The following is an 18529-nucleotide window of genomic DNA, read 5'->3' on the forward strand; positions in this document are numbered from 1 at the left end:
AAGTGAGTGGGGGTGAATGTGAAGTGAGTGTGAAGGTGTATGTGAAGTGAGTGTGAAGGTGTATGTGAAGTGAGTGGGGGTGAGTGTGAAGGTGTATGTGAAGTGAGTGGGGGTGCGGGTGAAGGTGTATGTGAAGTGAGTGGGGGTGCGGGTGAAGGTGTATGTGAAGTGAGTGGGGGTGAGTGTGAAGGTGTATGTGAAGTGAGTGGGGGTGCGGGTGAAGGTGTATGTGAAATGAGTGGGGGTGAATGTGAAGGTGTATGTGAAGTGAGTGGGGATGAGTGTGAAGGTGTATGTGAAGTGAGTGGGGGTGAATGTGAAGGTGTATGTGAAGTGAGTGGGGGTGCGGGTGAAGGTGTATGTGAAGTGAGTGGGGGTGCGGGTGAAGGTGTATGTGAAGTGAGTGGGGGTGAATGTGAAGGTGTATGTGAAGTGAGTGGGGGTGAGTGTGAAGGTGTATGTGAAATGAGTGGGGGTGAATGTGAAGGTGTATGTGAAGTGAGTGGGGGTGAATGTGAAGGTGTATGTGAAGTGAGTGGGGGTGCGGGTGAAGGTGTATGTGAAGTGAGTGGGGGTGAATGTGAAGGTGTATGTGAAGTGAGTGGGGGTGCGGGTGAAGGTGTATGTGAAGTGAGTGGGGGTGCGGGTGAAGGTGTATGTGAAGTGAGTGGGGGTGAGTGTGAAGGTGTATGTGAAGTGAGTGGGGATGAGTGTGAAGGTGTATGTGAAGTGAGTGGGGGTGAGTGTGAAGGTGTATGTGAAGTGAGTGGGGGTGAGTGTGAAGGTGTATGTGAAGTGAGTGGGGGTGCGGGTGAAGGTGTATGTGAAGTGAGTGGGGGTGAGTGTGAAGGTGTATGTGAAGTGAGTGGGTGTGCGGGTGATGGTGTATGTGAAGTGAGTGGGGGTGCGGGTGAAGGTGTATGTGAAGTGAGTGGGGGTGCGGGTGAAGGTGTATGTGAAGTGAGTGGGGGTGAATGTGAAGGTGTATGTGAAGTGAGTGGGGGTGAATGTGAAGGTGTATGTGAAGTGAGTGGGGGTGAGTGTGAAGGTGTATGTGAAGTGAGTGGGGGTGAGTGTGAAGGTGTATGTGAAGTGAGTGGGGGTGCGGGTGAAGGTGTATGTGAAGTGAGTGGGGGTGAGTGTGAAGGTGTATGTGAAGTGAGTGGGTGTGCGGGTGATGGTGTATGTGAAGTGAGTGGGGGTGCGGGTGAAGGTGTATGTGAAGTGAGTGGGGGTGCGGGTGAAGGTGTATGTGAAGTGAGTGGGGGTGAATGTGAAGGTGTATGTGAAGTGAGTGGGGGTGAATGTGAAGGTGTATGTGAAGTGAGTGGGGGTGAGTGTGAAGGTGTATGTGAAGTGAGTGGGGGTGAGTGTGAAGGTGTATGTGAAGTGAGTGTGAAGGTGTATGTGAAGTGAGTGGGGGTGAATGTGAAGGTGTATGTGAAGTGAGTGGGGGTGCGGGTGAAGGTGTATGTGAAGTGAGTGGGGGTGAGTGTGAAGGTGTATGTGAAGTGAGTGGGGGTGAGTGTGAAGGTGTATGTGAAGTGAGTGGGGGTGAGTGTGAAGGTGTATGTGAAGTGAGTGGGGGTGAGTGTGAAGGTGTATGTGAAGTGAGTGGGGGTGCGGGTGAAGGTGTATGTGAAGTGAGTGGGGGTGAGTGTGATGGTGTATGTGAAGTGAGTGGGGGTGAGTGTGAAGGTGTATGTGAAGTGAGTGGGGGTGAATGTGAAGGTGTATGTGAAGTGAGTGGGGGTGAGTGTGAAGGTGTATGTGAAGTGAGTGGGGGTGAATGTGAAGGTGTATGTGAAGTGAGTGTGAAGGTGTATGTGAAGTGAGTGGGGGTGAGTGTGAAGGTGTATGTGAAGTGAGTGGGGGTGAATGTGAAGGTGTATGTGAAGTGAGTGGGGGTGAGTGTGAAGGTGTATGTGAAGTGAGTGGGGGTGAATGTGAAGGTGTATGTGAAGTGAGTGTGAAGGTGTATGTGAAGTGAGTGGGGGTGAATGTGAAGTGAGTGTGAAGGTGTATGTGAAGTGAGTGTGAAGGTGTATGTGAAGTGAGTGGGGGTGAGTGTGAAGGTGTATGTGAAGTGAGTGGGGGTGAGTGTGAAGGTGTATGTGAAGTGAGTGGGGATGAGTGTGAAGGTGTATGTGAAGTGAGTGGGGGTGAGTGTGAAGGTGTATGTGAAGTGAGTGGGGGTGAATGTGAAGGTGTATGTGAAGTGAGTGGGGGTGAGTGTGAAGGTGTATGTGAAGTGAGTGGGGGTGAATGTGAAGTGAGTGTGAAGGTGTATGTGAAGTGAGTGTGAAGGTGTATGTGAAGTGAGTGGGGGTGAATGTGAAGGTGTATGTGAAGTGAGTGGGGGTGAGTGTGAAGGTGTATGTGAAGTGAGTGGGGATGAGTGTGAAGGTGTATGTGAAGTGAGTGGGGGTGAGTGTGAAGGTGTATGTGAAGTGAGTGGGGGTGAATGTGAAGGTGTATGTGAAGTGAGTGGGGGTGAGTGTGAAGGTGTATGTGAAGTGAGTGGGGGTGAATGTGAAGTGAGTGTGAAGGTGTATGTGAAGTGAGTGTGAAGGTGTATGTGAAGTGAGTGGGGGTGAGTGTGAAGGTGTATGTGAAGTGAGTGGGGGTGAGTGTGAAGGTGTATGTGAAGTGAGTGGGGGTGAGTGTGAAGGTGTATGTGAAGTGAGTGGGGGTGAGTGTGAAGGTGTATGTGAAGTGAGTGGGGGTGCGGGTGAAGGTGTATGTGAAGTGAGTGGGGATGAGTGTGAAGGTGTATGTGAAGTGAGTGGGGGTGCGGGTGAAGGTGTATGTGAAGTGAGTGGGGGTGAATGTGAAGGTGTATGTGAAGTGAGTGTGGGTGAGTGTGAAGGTGTATGTGAAGTGAGTGGGGGTGCGGGTGAAGGTGTATGTGAAGTGAGTGGGGGTGAGTGTGAAGGTGTATGTGAAGTGAGTGGGGGTGCGGGTGAAGGTGTATGTGAAGTGAGTGGGGGTGCGGGTGAAGGTGTATGTGAAGTGAGTGGGGGTGAGTGTGATGGTGTATGTGAAGTGAGTGGGGGTGCGGGTGAAGGTGTATGTGAAGTGAGTGGGGGTGAATGTGAAGGTGTATGTGAAGTGAGTGTGGGTGAGTGTGAAGGTGTATGTGAAGTGAGTGGGGGTGCGGGTGAAGGTGTATGTGAAGTGAGTGGGGGTGAGTGTGAAGGTGTATGTGAAGTGAGTGGGGGTGCGGGTGAAGGTGTATGTGAAGTGAGTGGGGGTGCGGGTGAAGGTGTATGTGAAGTGAGTGGGGATGAGTGTGAAGGTGTATGTGAAGTGAGTGGGGGTGAATGTGAAGGTGTATGTGAAGTGAGTGGGGGTGCGGGTGAAGGTGTATGTGAAGTGAGTGGGGGTGAGTGTGAAGGTGTATGTGAAGTGATTGTGAAGGTGTATGTGAAGTGAGTGGGGATGAGTGTGAAGGTGTATGTGAAGTGAGTGGGGGTGAGTGTGAAGGTGTATGTGAAGTGAGTGGGGGTGCGGGTGAAGGTGTATGTGAAGTGAGTGGGGGTGCGGGTGAAGGTGTATGTGAAGTGAGTGTGAAGGTGTATGTGAAGTGAGTGTGAAGGTGTATGTGAAGTGAGTGGGGGTGCGGGTGAAGGTGTATGTGAAGTGAGTGGGGGTGAGTGTGAAGGTGTATGTGAAGTGAGTGGGGGTGCGGGTGAAGGTGTATGTGAAGTGAGTGGGGGTGCGGGTGAAGGTGTATGTGAAGTGAGTGTGAAGGTGTATGTGAAGTGAGTGGGGGTGCGGGTGAAGGTGTATGTGAAGTGAGTGGGGGTGAGTGTGAAGGTGTATGTGAAGTGAGTGGGGGTGCGGGTGAAGGTGTATGTGAAGTGAGTGGGGGTGCGGGTGAAGGTGTATGTGAAGTGAGTGGGGGTGAGTGTGAAGGTGTATGTGAAGTGAGTGGGGGTGCGGGTGATGGTGTATGTGAAGTGAGTGGGGGTGAGTGTGAAGGTGTATGTGAAGTGAGTGGGGGTGCGGGTGAAGGTGTATGTGAAGTGAGTGGGGGTGAGTGTGAAGGTGTATGTGAAGTGAGTGGGGGTGCGGGTGAAGGTGTATGTGAAGTGAGTGGGGATGAGTGTGAAGGTGTATGTGAAGTGAGTGGGGGTGAGTGTGAAGGTGTATGTGAAGTGAGTGGGGGTGCGGGTGATGGTGTATGTGAAGTGAGTGGGGGTGAGTGTGTTTGAAGGTGTATGTGAAGGTGTGTGTATATGTGTGGGCCTATATGCTTGTGTATGTATTTGTATATTTGTGTGGAAGTGTTTTTATGTGTAAATGTGTATAAATGGAAGTGTGTGTATGTGTGTGCATGTACGTGTGTGTGTGTGTATGTGGTCGTAAGTGTGTTTGTATGTTTGTGTATATCTAAGTTAGTGTATGTGTGTATATATGTTGGTGTGTGTAAGTGTGTGTATGTGTGTGTATATTTAAGTTAGTGTATGTGTGTGTGTGAGTGTGTGTGTGTGTGAGTGAGTGAGTGTGAGTGAGTGAGTGAGTGTGAGTGTGTGTGAGTGCGTGTGTGAGTGAGTGAGTGTGTGAGTGTGTGTGTGTGTGTGAGTGTGTGTGTGTGTGTGTGTGTGTGTGTGTGTGTGTGTGTGTGTGTGTGTGTGTGTGTGTGTGTGTGTGTGTGTGTGTGTGTGTGTGTGTGTGTGTGTGTTGTGTGGGTATGTGCGCCTGTATGTGGTGAGTGTGTGACTACGCGTTGTGGGTGTGTGGGTGTGTGGGTGTGAAGGTGTGAGAAGGATGAATGTGAAGGTGTGAGTGCAGGTGTATGTCAAGGTGTGTGGGAATGAAGGTGAAAGGGGATGTGAAGGTGCGAGGAGGTTTGATGTGAATTTTCGAGAGCGAATTTATAGAGAGTGCGTAAGTAGTGTTGTGAGGCGGGTGGAGTATTTCTGTGTGGATGTGTGAAGGGTATGTGGGGTGTGTGAAGGGTGGGTGTGAGAAGTGTGGAGGATTCCTCTATGGATGTGTGAAGGGTATGTGAGGGGTGTGTGGAGGGTGTGTGAGGCGGGTTGAGGATTTCTGTGTGGATGTTTGAAGGGTATGTGGGGTGTGTGTGTAGGGTGTGTGAGGCGGGTGAAGTATTTCTGTGTGGATGTGTGAAGGGTATGTGAGGGGTGTGTGGAGGGTGTGTGAGGCGGGTGGAGTATTTCTGTGTGGATGTGTGAAGGGTATGTGAGGAATGTGTAGGGTGTGTGTGGGAAGTGTGGAGGATTCCTCTGTGGATGTGTGAAGGGTATGTGGGGTGTGTGTAGGGTGTGTATGGCGGGTGGAGTAGTTCTGTGTGGATGTGTGAAGGGTATGTGAGGGGTGTGTGGAGGGTGTGTGAGGCGGGTGGAGTATTTCTGTGTGGATGTGTGAAGGGTATGTGGGGTGTGTGTAGAGTGTTTAAGGCGGGTGGAGTAGTTCTGTGTGGATGTGTGAAGGGTATGTGGGGTGTGTGTAGGGTGTGTAATGCGGGTGGAGTAGTTCTGTGTGGATGTGTGAAGGGTATGTGGGGTGTGTGTAGGATGTGTGAGGCGGGTGGAGTATTTCTGTGTGGATGTGTGAAGGGTATGTGGGGTGTGTGTAGAGTGTTTAAGGCGGGTGGAGTAGTTCTGTGTGGATGTGTGAAGGGTATGTGGGGTGTGTGTAGGGTGTGTGAGGCGGGTGGAGTATTTCTGTGTGGATGTGTGAAGGGTATGTGGGGTGTGTGTAGGGTGTGTGAGGCGGGTGGAGTAGTTCTGTGTGGATGTGTGAAGGGTATGTGGGGTGTGTGTAGGGTGTGTAAGGCGGGTGGAGTATTTCTGTGTGGATGTGTGAAGGGTATGTGGGGTGTGTGTAGGGTGTGTGAGGCGGGTGGAGTATTTCTGTGTGGATGTGTGAAGGGTATGTGAGAGGTGTGTGGAGTGTGTGTGTATGTGTCAGAAGGATATGCCAGGCTTCGCGATGTGCTTTCAAAGACAGTTTGGGTTATGTGAAGGATGTGTGTGAGGTTGGTGAAGAGTATGTTAGGTGTGTGGAGGGTGTGTGGGTTAGGTGGAGGGTGTGTGTGAGTTGTGTGAAAGCTGTTTTTGAGGTTGGTGAAGAGTATGTTAGGTATATGGAGGGTGTGTGGGTTAGGTGGAGGGTGTGTGTGAGTTGTGTGAAAGCTGTTTGTGAGGTTGGTGAAGAGTATGTTAGGTATATGGAGGGTGTGTGGGTTAGGTGGAGGGTGTTTGTGAGTTGTGTGAAAGCTGTTTGTGAGGTTGGTGAAGAGTATGTTAGGTATATGGAGGGTGTGTGAGGTAGGTGGAGGGTGTGTGTGAGTTGTGTGAAAGCTGTTTGTGAGGTTGGTGAAGTGTATGTTAGGTGTGTGGAGGGTGTGTGGGTTAGGTGGAGGGTGTGTGTGAGTTGTGTGAAAGCTGTTTGTGAGGTTGGTTAAGGGTATATTCGATGTATGGAGTGTGTGTGATGTGAAAGGAGTTTGTGACATGAGCGGAGTTTGTGTGACATGAGCGGAGTGTGTGAGGTGGTAGTCTGTTCTGTGAGTTCTGGCATGAGGTTGGTGAAGGGTAGGAGATGAAATGAGTATGAGGTTGTAGTGTGGAGATTGTGGAGAGTTTGTGTCACATGTGGGAAGGAGGGCATGTGAGTGGTGTGTGATGTGCACAAGGTATGTCTGCATTGAAATTTACTTAAGTTGAAGGCGTTGGTGTGTGTGGAAGACTCACATGAGCTGAGAGGGGGACATGAATGTAAGGTACTGGGGTTTATGTGTGAGGCGAGTGTGTTTTGAGGAAGTATGTGAGTTGAGTGTGTTTTGAGGAAGTGTGTATAGGGTGAGTGAGTGGGGATATGTGTAGGTTGTGGGTGAGTGTTTTAAGTATGTGTGCAAGGTTTGTGGAGCTCATGTATGATATGGGTGCAGAGTTTACACATATATACAGGATGCCCCAATACATATAGCTGCAATATCAAGCCAATTTCAAGAAATGGCACTGACTGAATGACCTGGCAACAAGGCCTATGAGCGTCTGTGGTGAAGATGTACAGACATTCACCTCCATTACAATACTGGTTTCAAGTTTTAACACAAGATGTTAAGGATGTTATTTTTATACAGTTTCCTTGTTAAACCTGGGGGTACAGAACACATCACCTGCGTTGTCCAGTCCCCCGTGGGACAGGTATCATCGTCCTTGTCAACAGCAACAGCACTCCACATTCATGTTTGCATAATCAGGCGTCTGCACAGAACAGCTAATGTTATACCCCCTGTGAAAATATCCATTATGCAATTGGCAAATCCTTTGGGAGGGTACGACTCACACAACTGAAGACTTGAAGAAGATTGTCCAGCATCCATGGCAGTTCAGCCTGCTACTGGCATCACAATTTGCATTGCACTGCTAAATTGTTTATTAATCAGGTAAAGTCAAACCAACCAAATGATGACAAATTCTATCACTTCCAGCAAAACAACTGTCTATTTCACATGTTCCAAGTGTATAACGCAGCTGGCATATTCCACTTGGGGACTATGAACAATCCATGCCATAGTCACTCCTCTGTAACACAGGTCTTCAAATATCAACAAGTAAAAATAACCAACACAAATTTTATTTCCATAATAAAGATATTTTTATTTCTGCAAGAGTTCATGGCAAAACCAAAAATCTGGTCTGTAATTATTTGAAAGCTAAAGAAAGTGGAGTACAGCTGAATGAGTTTCTCTCTCCCTTGTATTCCCATAATGGACCTTAAATTCTATTTTCTTTGGACGAGTCCATTTGGAATACAGGGAGGGAATATGAATATTTAAACCTGCCGTGTATGAATTACAGATCATGTTTTTTAAACTTTGTGTGGCATTCAATTTGAAGCAAATAAATAGTAATCTTTGGTGTAATCAGTGTATTGAACAACAGTCAGCAAAGTTAAAGCTTGGCAATGGAAAATAAAAATTTGGCAAATAATTTGATTTTTATTGATGAATGATTATCACAGAAATAGAAAACACAGTTATCAATTTTCAGTGAAATAAAAATTTGCATATCTTGAACAGAAATAATCTAATATCATACTCTAGATATGGAAAATGAGGAAAAGAAAGTTCTTTGGCGATTATGATGAAGTTGAACTCAGTTAATACACAGGAAGCATGTCGTCATAATGTGATTAGACAAAATCCACATATATACATACCATCACTTCAACAGAAATATAAATACTTGCACCTCTTGCACATTACACGTAAATATCAAATTGATATGTCACACAGAGTCTAGCGAGGTTCAATGATATCTAACCCAGTTACTTCCCTTTTTTCTCACAATAACATCAAAGATGGGCTTGAGCTACACCAAAATGTTGACTTGAAGCAGAGTGACATTAATACACGAAATACAGACAGGTATGAACACTATAAACAGAGTTAGATTTATACAACAAATGACCTGTGAATCTTCCACAACATGAAGGAACTTGTATGTTCAGTATCTACAAAACTGTACATTGTAATAAAAATATTATCGGCTATTTATGTTATAAATCTGGTTAAACCCTGATCTTCCCTCTCTGATTGTCTTTCCTGTGCTTGACATCAAACATAAGAGCAGCAGCTAGCATTACAGAGTTATCTCCCATGATGATTTGTCTAGAGAGTAGTCTCCCTTGATATTTCTGACTGCCATTTTGACAGTATTGTTTTAATATGTCCAACAGTTCTCTAACACATCTATGCACTTTCATTTTTCAGTATTGTTTTCCAAACAAAATGTATGATATATTGGCTGTCCAAAAGAGGTGTATAGTGGGATAGTTCTTAAACTTGGAAACTTGTTTTTGTTCTGTCATGATGGAAAGATACATTTCAGAAACATTAACTCTGCATATAGTTAAAGTTTGTTCAAAATATGTGGTTTAAAAGAGAAACATTTAGTAGGAGACCTGAGTGATGTGGTCAGACATCGGCTCAAGCAGTTTGGATATTTGTGTGAGAATCATTAATGGCTACTTTAAAGACATAAGAGAGTAAATATGACAAAGAACTTTTATTATTTTCATATTTTCTGAACCTCTTAGGAAATATAACACATTCTTATGCCTTCTTAAGAAAGATTTCAGAAAAGTGTTGAGAAACAACCAAGCAACCTGCCTTATGAATAATGGAATATATATTTTCAGATGGGTTTTGTTATTTATAATGAACAGTGACTTCTGACACTATATTAGACTTCTGGGTACTGAGAATTGAATATATTCTCATAATCTATGTTCAAAAATGCATTATTTATTCTATACAGTTATTATGTGAATGACAATATCTAGTTTTTATTTGTCCAAGACAAAACTTAATTAAAACTTGTTTCTATGTTCACTGACTAAATCACATAATATCATGAAGAAATCATTTAGTTTCTTTTATGAATTTGTCTCAGCTTACCAAAACTTTTTGAAGGACTGATTTGTAAATGCAAACTTTGACAGAATACACTTTGTACTTGCCATGCCATAAATCAAGTGATGCCTATCACCACGCATCTTTCATCACAGATCTGTCACCTGATGCAAACAAACGTCGCTGTTTTTGATATCAAGAGAGAGAGAACCGAAGTGTACTTTCTGGTCTCTTGTTCTTGTCAAATGTCCAAATCTGTGATCAATGTCATGGGAAGATTACTCACTGATTTCAAATGCTTTGAAAAGATGACATACCTAGTCACACACTTAAAGAAAAATGTCGAGCAAACAAAATACTAACATTTGGTATGAGCAATTGTTTGAAAATGATTCTTTATTCCTGTGGGCATCAAATCTTGGTTGAATAATACGGTCACATACAGATTGTTACGGTGGACATCTACATGTTCACCATTTATCTCTACCATGCAGCAACTTCCACAAATCAACAGCATTTATTCTAAATACTCAACAATTTTGCACCAAGTTTTACACAGCAAAAGTTTGCTTATTTTTCTATGATACATGTACAAATTTGAAAAGGACAGTGAGGTCAGGGTGACCCAATTAGCACAGGTCATGGTGACCCAGATGAACATTTTGGTTCAATGACTGGGTTCTTCATTAACATAACAACCGGCTAATACTATAGACCTTAGGACCTGTCCATATCAGGACAGATAGAGAGACTAAAAAATACTTTGGTCATAGGCCCTGCCTGATGTGGGCTACATCTGAGGCGTTGTTCAGCCTCCAGGAGATCTGGAGCGACATAAAGCGTCCGTGCCTCTTTGCTCGCAGCTCTGCAGCTCCAGTTAATTTCAATAAGTTAATTTGGAATGCAAGTACATTTTTATGTTCCAACTTAACACAGTTCTTGAAGCTTAAAACATTGAAATGAGGTATTTCGAGTCTTTGTAAAGCTGTTGCAGGACAAACATGTCACCAGTATCGGAGTCTATAAATGTTGTACATACACATTCCTTGCTACTTGACAGGGGAGGGGTGGGAATGGGAGTGATAACAGTCATATCATATCCTGGGAAGGGGAAAGTTAACAATATCATTTGTCTCAAGAGAAAATAAAGTTTTTAACTCAAAACCAGGAGCTAAGAATGATTTTTTTTTTGAATGAAAATATTTTTTTTCAGCGGTGCCATGTCTTATCTTGGTCATGTCACCGTGTTGGCATGGGCAGGAAATTAACAATGGCAAAAAGACATTATGATCAATGTCCTCTGTGACTAGGTCCTGTTAGAATTTACACACTGTAGCACAGCTCCTGGGAACTCCTCCAGTCAAAACTCCACACCGCAAATGTCAACTAAAGCATTGTGGGAATCTTATTCCCTTGCAGCGTCTGCTGTGAACCACCACCACCACATTCCCAGAAGTCTGATCTTCCGTTCATCCATCCACCCGTTGAACTGGTCGCGTCACGACATATGCATGTGGCTGCACCGTAGTTTACAACTACAGAGTTTTATAATCAAGCACAGCACGTGCACAGCTGCCGGTTTGGCGACGCTCGGCCACAGCCAAATATCCCTCGCAATTTTGTCCAAAAAAAACACTTCTTCAGAACATATAACGAGGATCAACAAGAATCGTCACACTTTTGACAGAACCCGTTTGAGCGTTTATCCAGCGTGAATGTCTTGTATATGCTGTCCCATTCCGTCCATGCTGGCGTGAAGGGGAGGACTTTGGGTTGCGGACATCCCATGGTGAGCCATTCCCGTGGCGCCGTGCCCCATCATCATGTGATGTGGATGACCAGGAATCAGCATTGCTTGTGAGTGCACAGGGGGGCTGAACTGGGACATTTGTGCATAGGACCCGCTGACAGGGGGTGCATACATATCAGTCCGGTGCATCCCCTGAACCCCCAACATATCGTAGCGCTGTGATCCTTCCAGGTGGGAGTACCCTGCCTTCATAGGATCGTACATGTCCGCTCCATGCATGCCTTGCAACCCTGAAATACACACACAACACTTAGTCAAGTTCTCTTCTAAGATTATTGGGTGTGAAGTGTTAAAACTTATATCAGATCAGAATTTCTTTCACTTGTTGAAACTTAGAAACTAAGAAACTTAAGATCAAACTTAAGATTCATCAAGAATTACTTCATGAATCTTTTCGAAATATTAAATTGGACCAAAAAAATAACTACATGTAAAACAAGCACAGACAAAATCACGTATTCGTAGGTGCAAAATTATATAATCTAAACAATTTAAGTCATTACATATAAAATAGATAAAGACATTTAGTATTCTGATTAAACAGCTATTTCTGGATTGAGTGATGATGGTCACACATGTCCAGGGGACAGCCATAGAGGTCACAATGCATATGTACTTACTTCCCATCTGCATGTGTTGGTTGTCAAGGTAACCCATCCCTGCCTCCGGATTGTATGCTGCATGTGCTCCTGGACCTAGAACAGCAGAACGGACATTAGAAACTGAAGAGGTGCCTCTGACATCCCCCTGTACAAGATGGACTCTTCCATTAGCAAATGAAAGGATGATTCCATGTTTGTACAGGGAAGGCATGTTGTTCAGTGGCAAATTGTAAATAAAGATGTTCATGCATTTGAAAAAGTGCCACAAAAACAGTATTATCATAATGGAAAGAGAATGTCAATCAAGATAAGATATACAGTGTTTCATTTTGTTACAGGTTAAAGATACCAATAGTTTTGTTCATCGAATTGCCTCAGTTTTTTTAATTGTTGAAATGAACACTGTTATGGTGCCATATTGAGGTTGTACATTGCATCTTGATTGACAGCTGATTGACATCATGCAGAAAGAAACCACGAAAACACACAGCATCAGGTCAAAGGTTGAGAGATATACAACTTTTTCATCATGCAGGTGAGGTGGGCATGCCTTATTGATCAATTAAATGTGCAATTCAATTTAAAAAATAACTCTCAAAATATTTCCACTTGTCCAATATTTATACATTAACTGTGAAGATGGTGAGAAAATAAAATAGCCCCGTATTAACTGCTACTGGAATCAAAGCAAAACTGCTCAATTGAGCCTTCGATGCTGCTTCCGAATTTTAGGCCACAGAGGATTCGAAAATTTTTAGCCAATCAGATTCCTGACAATTCTTATCTGCTTGACTAGTGATCTATGATGGTTTATCGTGATGAGAGTGAATGGAAGTGAACATGTCGACTGTAGTAGAGGGCACGCTTGTGAGTAATTGCTCAGATTGAGGAATCGGCAAGCTGCAGGTACCCTTGTTTAAGCCAATGAAAAAACATCTCAAAACACTTTCCAGAATCAATCACAGATCGTTGATTTCTGTCAATAACGACGACTGTGTTGGGACGGAAGGGTAGCCAGGGAGACCTTGGCTAATGTTGGTTTTTCAAATGACATTTTAAAATTCTTTCACAAACTGGCTAAAAGACTGGTATGGCGGCTTGGCTGTAAGAGCTCAGTGATGTACAAATTTGAAAAATCGGCCTCACATCTTCGTTAATGGTGCATACGATTTGTCGTAGATGGCATAGTGCCCATATCATCACATGAAATGGAAATTTGATTATTGTAATTTGCCCCACCATTGAAAAAGTCAGAGAATTAAACATCAAACAGTCTGATTGGGATAATTAAATAATCAAGTTGAAACAGACGCACATTCCGAGAAAAACTTGCTTGAGTTGGACTCCCACTGGACTAATTAAGTGCAACAATTGAATAAAAATCATCACCACTAAAAGAAGATTTATTGAGTAATTATAGCAAATATTGTGACAGTTGTGATATGTACAAGTGTCAGTGGGACCTACTAGCATGTGGTTCTCGGAATTGTCAGTAGGAAATGTACAAGCTTAAACAATGACAGAAAAGTCTACACACTAACGAGAGAGAAAGATTAGCAGGAACAGCAGGAGGGTACATACAAAGCAAGGAGTAGGTAGTGCCGACAGAAAGGTACATGCCAATTTCGGCAGGAGATTTGGAAAATTTGCACTTTCATGCATGTGTGATTGACAGCTAGTGCAATGCGCAAGCATGTTTCATCTGTGAATTATAAGTTCCCACATCTTGAGTGAGACTCCTATTCCTATATAGCATCCCTACTAATGAGACGAAAGATGGAAATCGTTTCGCTTGTCAGATTATGTTGTCCATTTCCTTAAGAAGTTGATGACATGCTGATAAAAGTCAGGCATGATTTAAACAGGTATCATAAAATAAGACAAGAAAATAATATTTGCTTTTAAAAAACACATTGTGTGGTGATTATTGTTGGATATTAATTACCTGTGATCATGTTACCGGGTGATCAGACCGACACAAATATGTCCATTTAATACTGATATACAGCAGATGATCATGGTATTCCATTAAAATGTTATTTCATCTCTGACAGGTCTTTTGATTGATGTGTCAGAGGCTGTACTTGGAGTATAGTCAATGTACAGTGCAAAGTGCAGCATGCAATTTATGAGTATTCGAGTATCATCCACAATTGGAAAAAAGAGACATAGGAAAATGGTGAAGAAAGAGTAGAGAAAAAAAGAGACTAGATCTAGATGTTGCAAGCGCATGCACATATCTTGGAAAGGTAAGTCATCATCTCTTGTGGGTGGGGTGGGGAAGGGCTTGGGGGGCAGGATAGTGACCTTCACCAAGTTTAGGTCAAGGTCACAGGTCAGTTCCCTCTCTCCAGTGATCTCTACTCTCTCCTAGTTGTGTTTTGAGCAATTATGTGCTCTCTCTTTTTCGGACCACAAGTCCGAGTTTTACCTGGGGAGAGGCCGAGAGATTCAGCTGATGACGACTTACGCCTCCGATTTTTGAACACAGTTACCAGCTGAGATGACTTGCCTGCTCTATTTGATTGGTCAATCATTGGTTGAACAATTCTTCGTCTTGCATTGATAAACCTGAAAGCAAAAAAAAGTATTTCCTAAAACATCCAACACACCATGTAAAGCATCAAGCTAAGCCTATCCCGCCTTTGTTCTACAAGGCAGCATGTTTGCCATGGTGATGAAAGTTGAACGAACAAAGGAATAACATATAATACACCAAAATTAACAGGCTCAATAATAATTTTTGACACCCTAATCACGACCGTGAATGGCCACACAGCAACTGGGGGTAATTGGAAGGTTTGTACCTGGCTCTCCCATCAGTGCATTCTAGCAAGAATGAAAAGTCTTTTCACACCAGAAATTTGCTGAAACCACTCGTGAAGTGACAAGTGCTATTAGAGCTTCATTAAAGTAGCCCACTACTATTGAAAGTATGGGTGATAATCATAAGCAGAAACCTCCACAAATATTTCTTCACAATTTGTATTTTCTAGGCACTCTTATTCTGTCAGAGGCACAATGGTCCACTTGATATTGTGTGGAAGAAAAAACACTCTCTATGCACATTTTCAATACAAGTAATACAAATAAAAGCCACTAGCCAAGCGAGGTAAGAATGAGAAGCAAAAGTGTTTGAAAACTATCTCCAAACTTCTCCAAACGAGTTCTCATTCCTCAATAATAATATGCCAATGCTCCTTGACAGAAACCTACTAGGGATAATTGGGATCTGTTTTATTTGCTTAGTTACAAAGGCATATTCGGGTGAAGTAGATCGCGGCACTAGAGGGCGCTAACCTGTTAGCATAGGCTAATAGCAACAATACCAATGTTGAGACTCTAGGCGGAGCAAGTTTTTGATTCACAATGCCAATCGTTTTATTTGTTGAACTTAATTTGCTTGCTGGCTTGGGGGTCCTATCACAAGCATGCAGATTTCCCACCTTGTTTCTCCTACAACTGTGGGCTTGCCAATAACAAGGGGTGATATTGACACTGGGTGCTAATTTCATACTGCAGTATTTCTCTTCAGCCCCTCTTTCATATTTTTTCATATTTTCTCAAAGCATTGATTACAAAAATTTAAATTTGAAATTTGAAACTTAGCTTATTAATTTTTATTTGAAGGTTGGAGACAGTGTTGTTGAGAACAGAATACTCTTTACCACGTCTATAGCTGTCACGAACTTGTCTCTAGCTGTCATTGACTTGCTTTATCATATTTGCAATAAACAAAGCCTGTACCTTGTACAAAGCAATAAAAGGCCTGTGGTATAGACACAGACAATAACAGCAAGTGCATACAGTTGTCACACCCATTCTTACTCTGCCCTTTATCTGGCAAGTGTTCAAAAACAAAATATGTCTTATTGTCATTTCCTCCATCCAAAGAACATTTCTAGATTTAAGTATTTTTACAACAAAAAATGTCATGCTGATCTGTAAGTTTTAGAAATTAACTTAGACAAAAAATGAAATTGTGAACTTTTGTAATGATTGCATTAACACAAAATCTATAGCATCAAATCTAATCAGTTTTCCTCTGAAGCTAGAACTGGGGACAGCAAAGCTTTCAAAGACCCAAAATTATCAAAATCATATTTTCTTTGAGATCAGAGAACATTTTCTGGCTAAATACAAATTGAACATTTTATGGGTTAATACTAAAAAAACCCTGACATGTGCCACATAGTCTAATGATGAAACAACTACAGACACAAATGAAATTCTGAGTTACGGACTAGTTCCTATGTGGATTGAAATGAAGGCCTGACAAGGCACATTTGAATAATTGAAATAATAGGGTCCCACTGGGCCTGCATATTACCCTCTCGAAATATTCATATCCCCAATCTTCATTCCAAATAATTTGCTGTATTGCATAATTTTCTGACATTGGTTTAAACTTGGAAAAAGCCGTGGATAATTTGTGTGGGGAGGGTAAATAAAATCTCAATGTCAGATCGGTCAAATTTGTCTTAGACAGTTTTCCAGTCGGAACAATTACCACAGAGTTTTGGTGGTGGGCAAATCCTTGTGGAGAACTGTGTAGTTTGCAGAGTACCTTATGATTAATTGCTGAATACACTATCGAGGCGCCAAGACGAACCTGCCTAGCTTGGCAATTTGTGGCAGTTTGGGTTTGGGATGACTCGTTCTCATTAAGAGGTCAGGGGATGACCTTTCTGACTCCATTTGGAACAGATAGTTTCCGAAGAAATTGCACAAATTGCACCACAGGCCCAGGAGGAGAGAGAGGCTAGGGAAATGGGGCTGACAAAAAACACTCTTTGAAATTAAAATTTCGTTTTTCGGGTGATTAATGGCGGAAGGGGTGAAAGCGATCTCTGAATCCCGGGGCTCTGCCATATTCTTTCCAAGACTCCACTGGTCCAAATTACATCTTCATTCTCATTAGCCAGGTCCGCTGCGATCGGGTTACGATTTGATGATATTCTCTCCCCCTCTTGCTCCCCATCCTCATCCCACTGTAGCCTGCCCTGTACACCTCCCTCCCTCCCCAACACATGGTGTTGGGGAACACAGGGGGCCTTGGCCCAAACTGCACGACAAATGACTCTCCCCTCGTTTTCATTTGCACTTCAGAATGCCAGGATCACAAGAAATGGCAGTTACGGGCAGGCAACGTCCCATCTACGATAAATTCCAACTCTAATCAAAGCCTCCCCGAGGACGTCCTGAGCTGTTGGAAATTCTCTGACTGAGCCCAACTGATAATTGAAATAAAGCCTTGGGTTGGTGGTACCATTGATGGCACTAATGAGCACATTATCCCTTGTTAATGTAAGCTACATGACCCATAAGCTACAATATTGGCTTTGACATAACACTGGCTCAACAATTTGTGCAAATAAATTTTTCTCCCTCCTGAATGCTCATTAGTGAAAGCGTTCTCCAGTTATGCTAAATGGTGCAAATTTCAATTGAGCTTGTCCGCCTTGATTGATAGGCAAAAAAATACAGACAACTTTCTATGCAAAGTTGAGTTTTGGTCCAGTAAGGATGTGATGCAAGGTATCATTTCTTGTTGTATTTCACAAACTGTGGGACATCATTATTGTCATTGGATGAGAGTTTTTATAACCTTTCCATGTGAACAGATGGCTTATAACATTAACAAACTTTACCCATTTCTCCAGTCACATATTTCAAATTCAACCAATTGAAATAAGTTTGTATTATGTCTGCAGGGTGAAGGGAGATGTGACATATTGTCCATGACAGAGCCAGCAGAGGTGGAAGGAGTTACTTCCCTTACGTTATCTTTCAAATGCCCCAAGCAGTTCTGTATTTTCGAAATTTAAAACTAAATCTTCAGTAAAAAAAAAGAAGAAGATTTTTTTGTTTTTAGAGAATAAAACCTTAAATTAAAGGACTTTTAAAAACATTTTAAATCATTTCGATTCTTCACCATAATTGAAATGCAACTGCTTCTTTCAAGGTGTTCGAATCCTACAAATCGATACGAGGTTGGGTTAATATGCCAAGATTGTTTGGGTTACCTCACTGAATGCAGAGACACAAGAGAAATGCTCACTGGCAATTATATTGGACTGGGTACGTTGGATGAAATATTTGATGGCATCGTGACAGTTTCATAACCGCACTGACCTATCCTGCCAGGTTCCTGAGCAATATTAACCCTGCAGGATCCCTCATTCTGTCAAGGTCGTCTCGTTTGGTCATCAGGGCTGGGGCAGGCCCTCCTCGACCTCCAGTGTACCAATCATCCGCCAATAATCTACTGAAGAAATTACTGCTTTCCCACGGGATTTGGAGGGCCATTTTCCATGCGAGTTTTTCCTGACGACATTTTGATATTGAAGGATATGGGCGACTCCACTGATGGCTCTTTTAGTCAATTCTGATCAAGTCGAAAGCAGTTCCATTTCCCTGTCTTCGGTTCCAAAATTTTAATTCTCTGTAGCGGGTGTTTCTATATTGCCATGAATCTGGCTCATGAAAGGCGACTATAGCAAAGCATTCACAAATTGTGCACATTTCTCTACTATTTCGAAAAGTGTGAACATTCGATTTAGAAAGTTCACAAATTTAAAATCAACTGATATAAAATTATATGAAACTGTAAAGGAAACTAAAGAAGTAAAATATGTATGACTATGAGGGTTAGAACCTGAGAACCCTTTCTTCATTACCTGCTCTGACATCTAGAATCTTAGAACCTACATTAGGATTTCT

At 43.0% G+C, this 18529-nt stretch overlaps 1 protein-coding gene across 3 annotated transcripts in view; it reads right to left on the minus strand.

Moving 5' to 3' along the window:
• Positions 1 to 7648: 7648 nt before the first annotated feature.
• Positions 7649 to 18529, minus strand: part of LOC139442629 (homeobox protein Meis1-like) — a 107686-nt gene continuing 96805 nt past the window's right edge. For all 3 annotated transcript variants that reach the window (XM_071223488.1, XM_071223489.1, XM_071223490.1), the window contains exons 11-13: positions 14319 to 14377; positions 11825 to 11899; positions 7649 to 11434 (exon numbers count right to left, since the gene is read on the minus strand). In XM_071223488.1, coding sequence (XP_071079589.1) covers positions 11097 to 11434; positions 11825 to 11899; positions 14319 to 14377 — 472 coding nt within the window. In that variant the 3' untranslated portion in view covers positions 7649 to 11096. The remainder of the gene's footprint in view (positions 11435 to 11824; positions 11900 to 14318; positions 14378 to 18529) is intronic.

The sequence above is a fragment of the Haliotis cracherodii genome, unplaced genomic scaffold (genome assembly GCF_022045235.1).
Source record: "Haliotis cracherodii isolate W230 unplaced genomic scaffold, xgHalCrac1.p SCAF_5, whole genome shotgun sequence".
Taxonomy (NCBI): Eukaryota; Metazoa; Mollusca; class Gastropoda; order Lepetellida; family Haliotidae; genus Haliotis; species Haliotis cracherodii.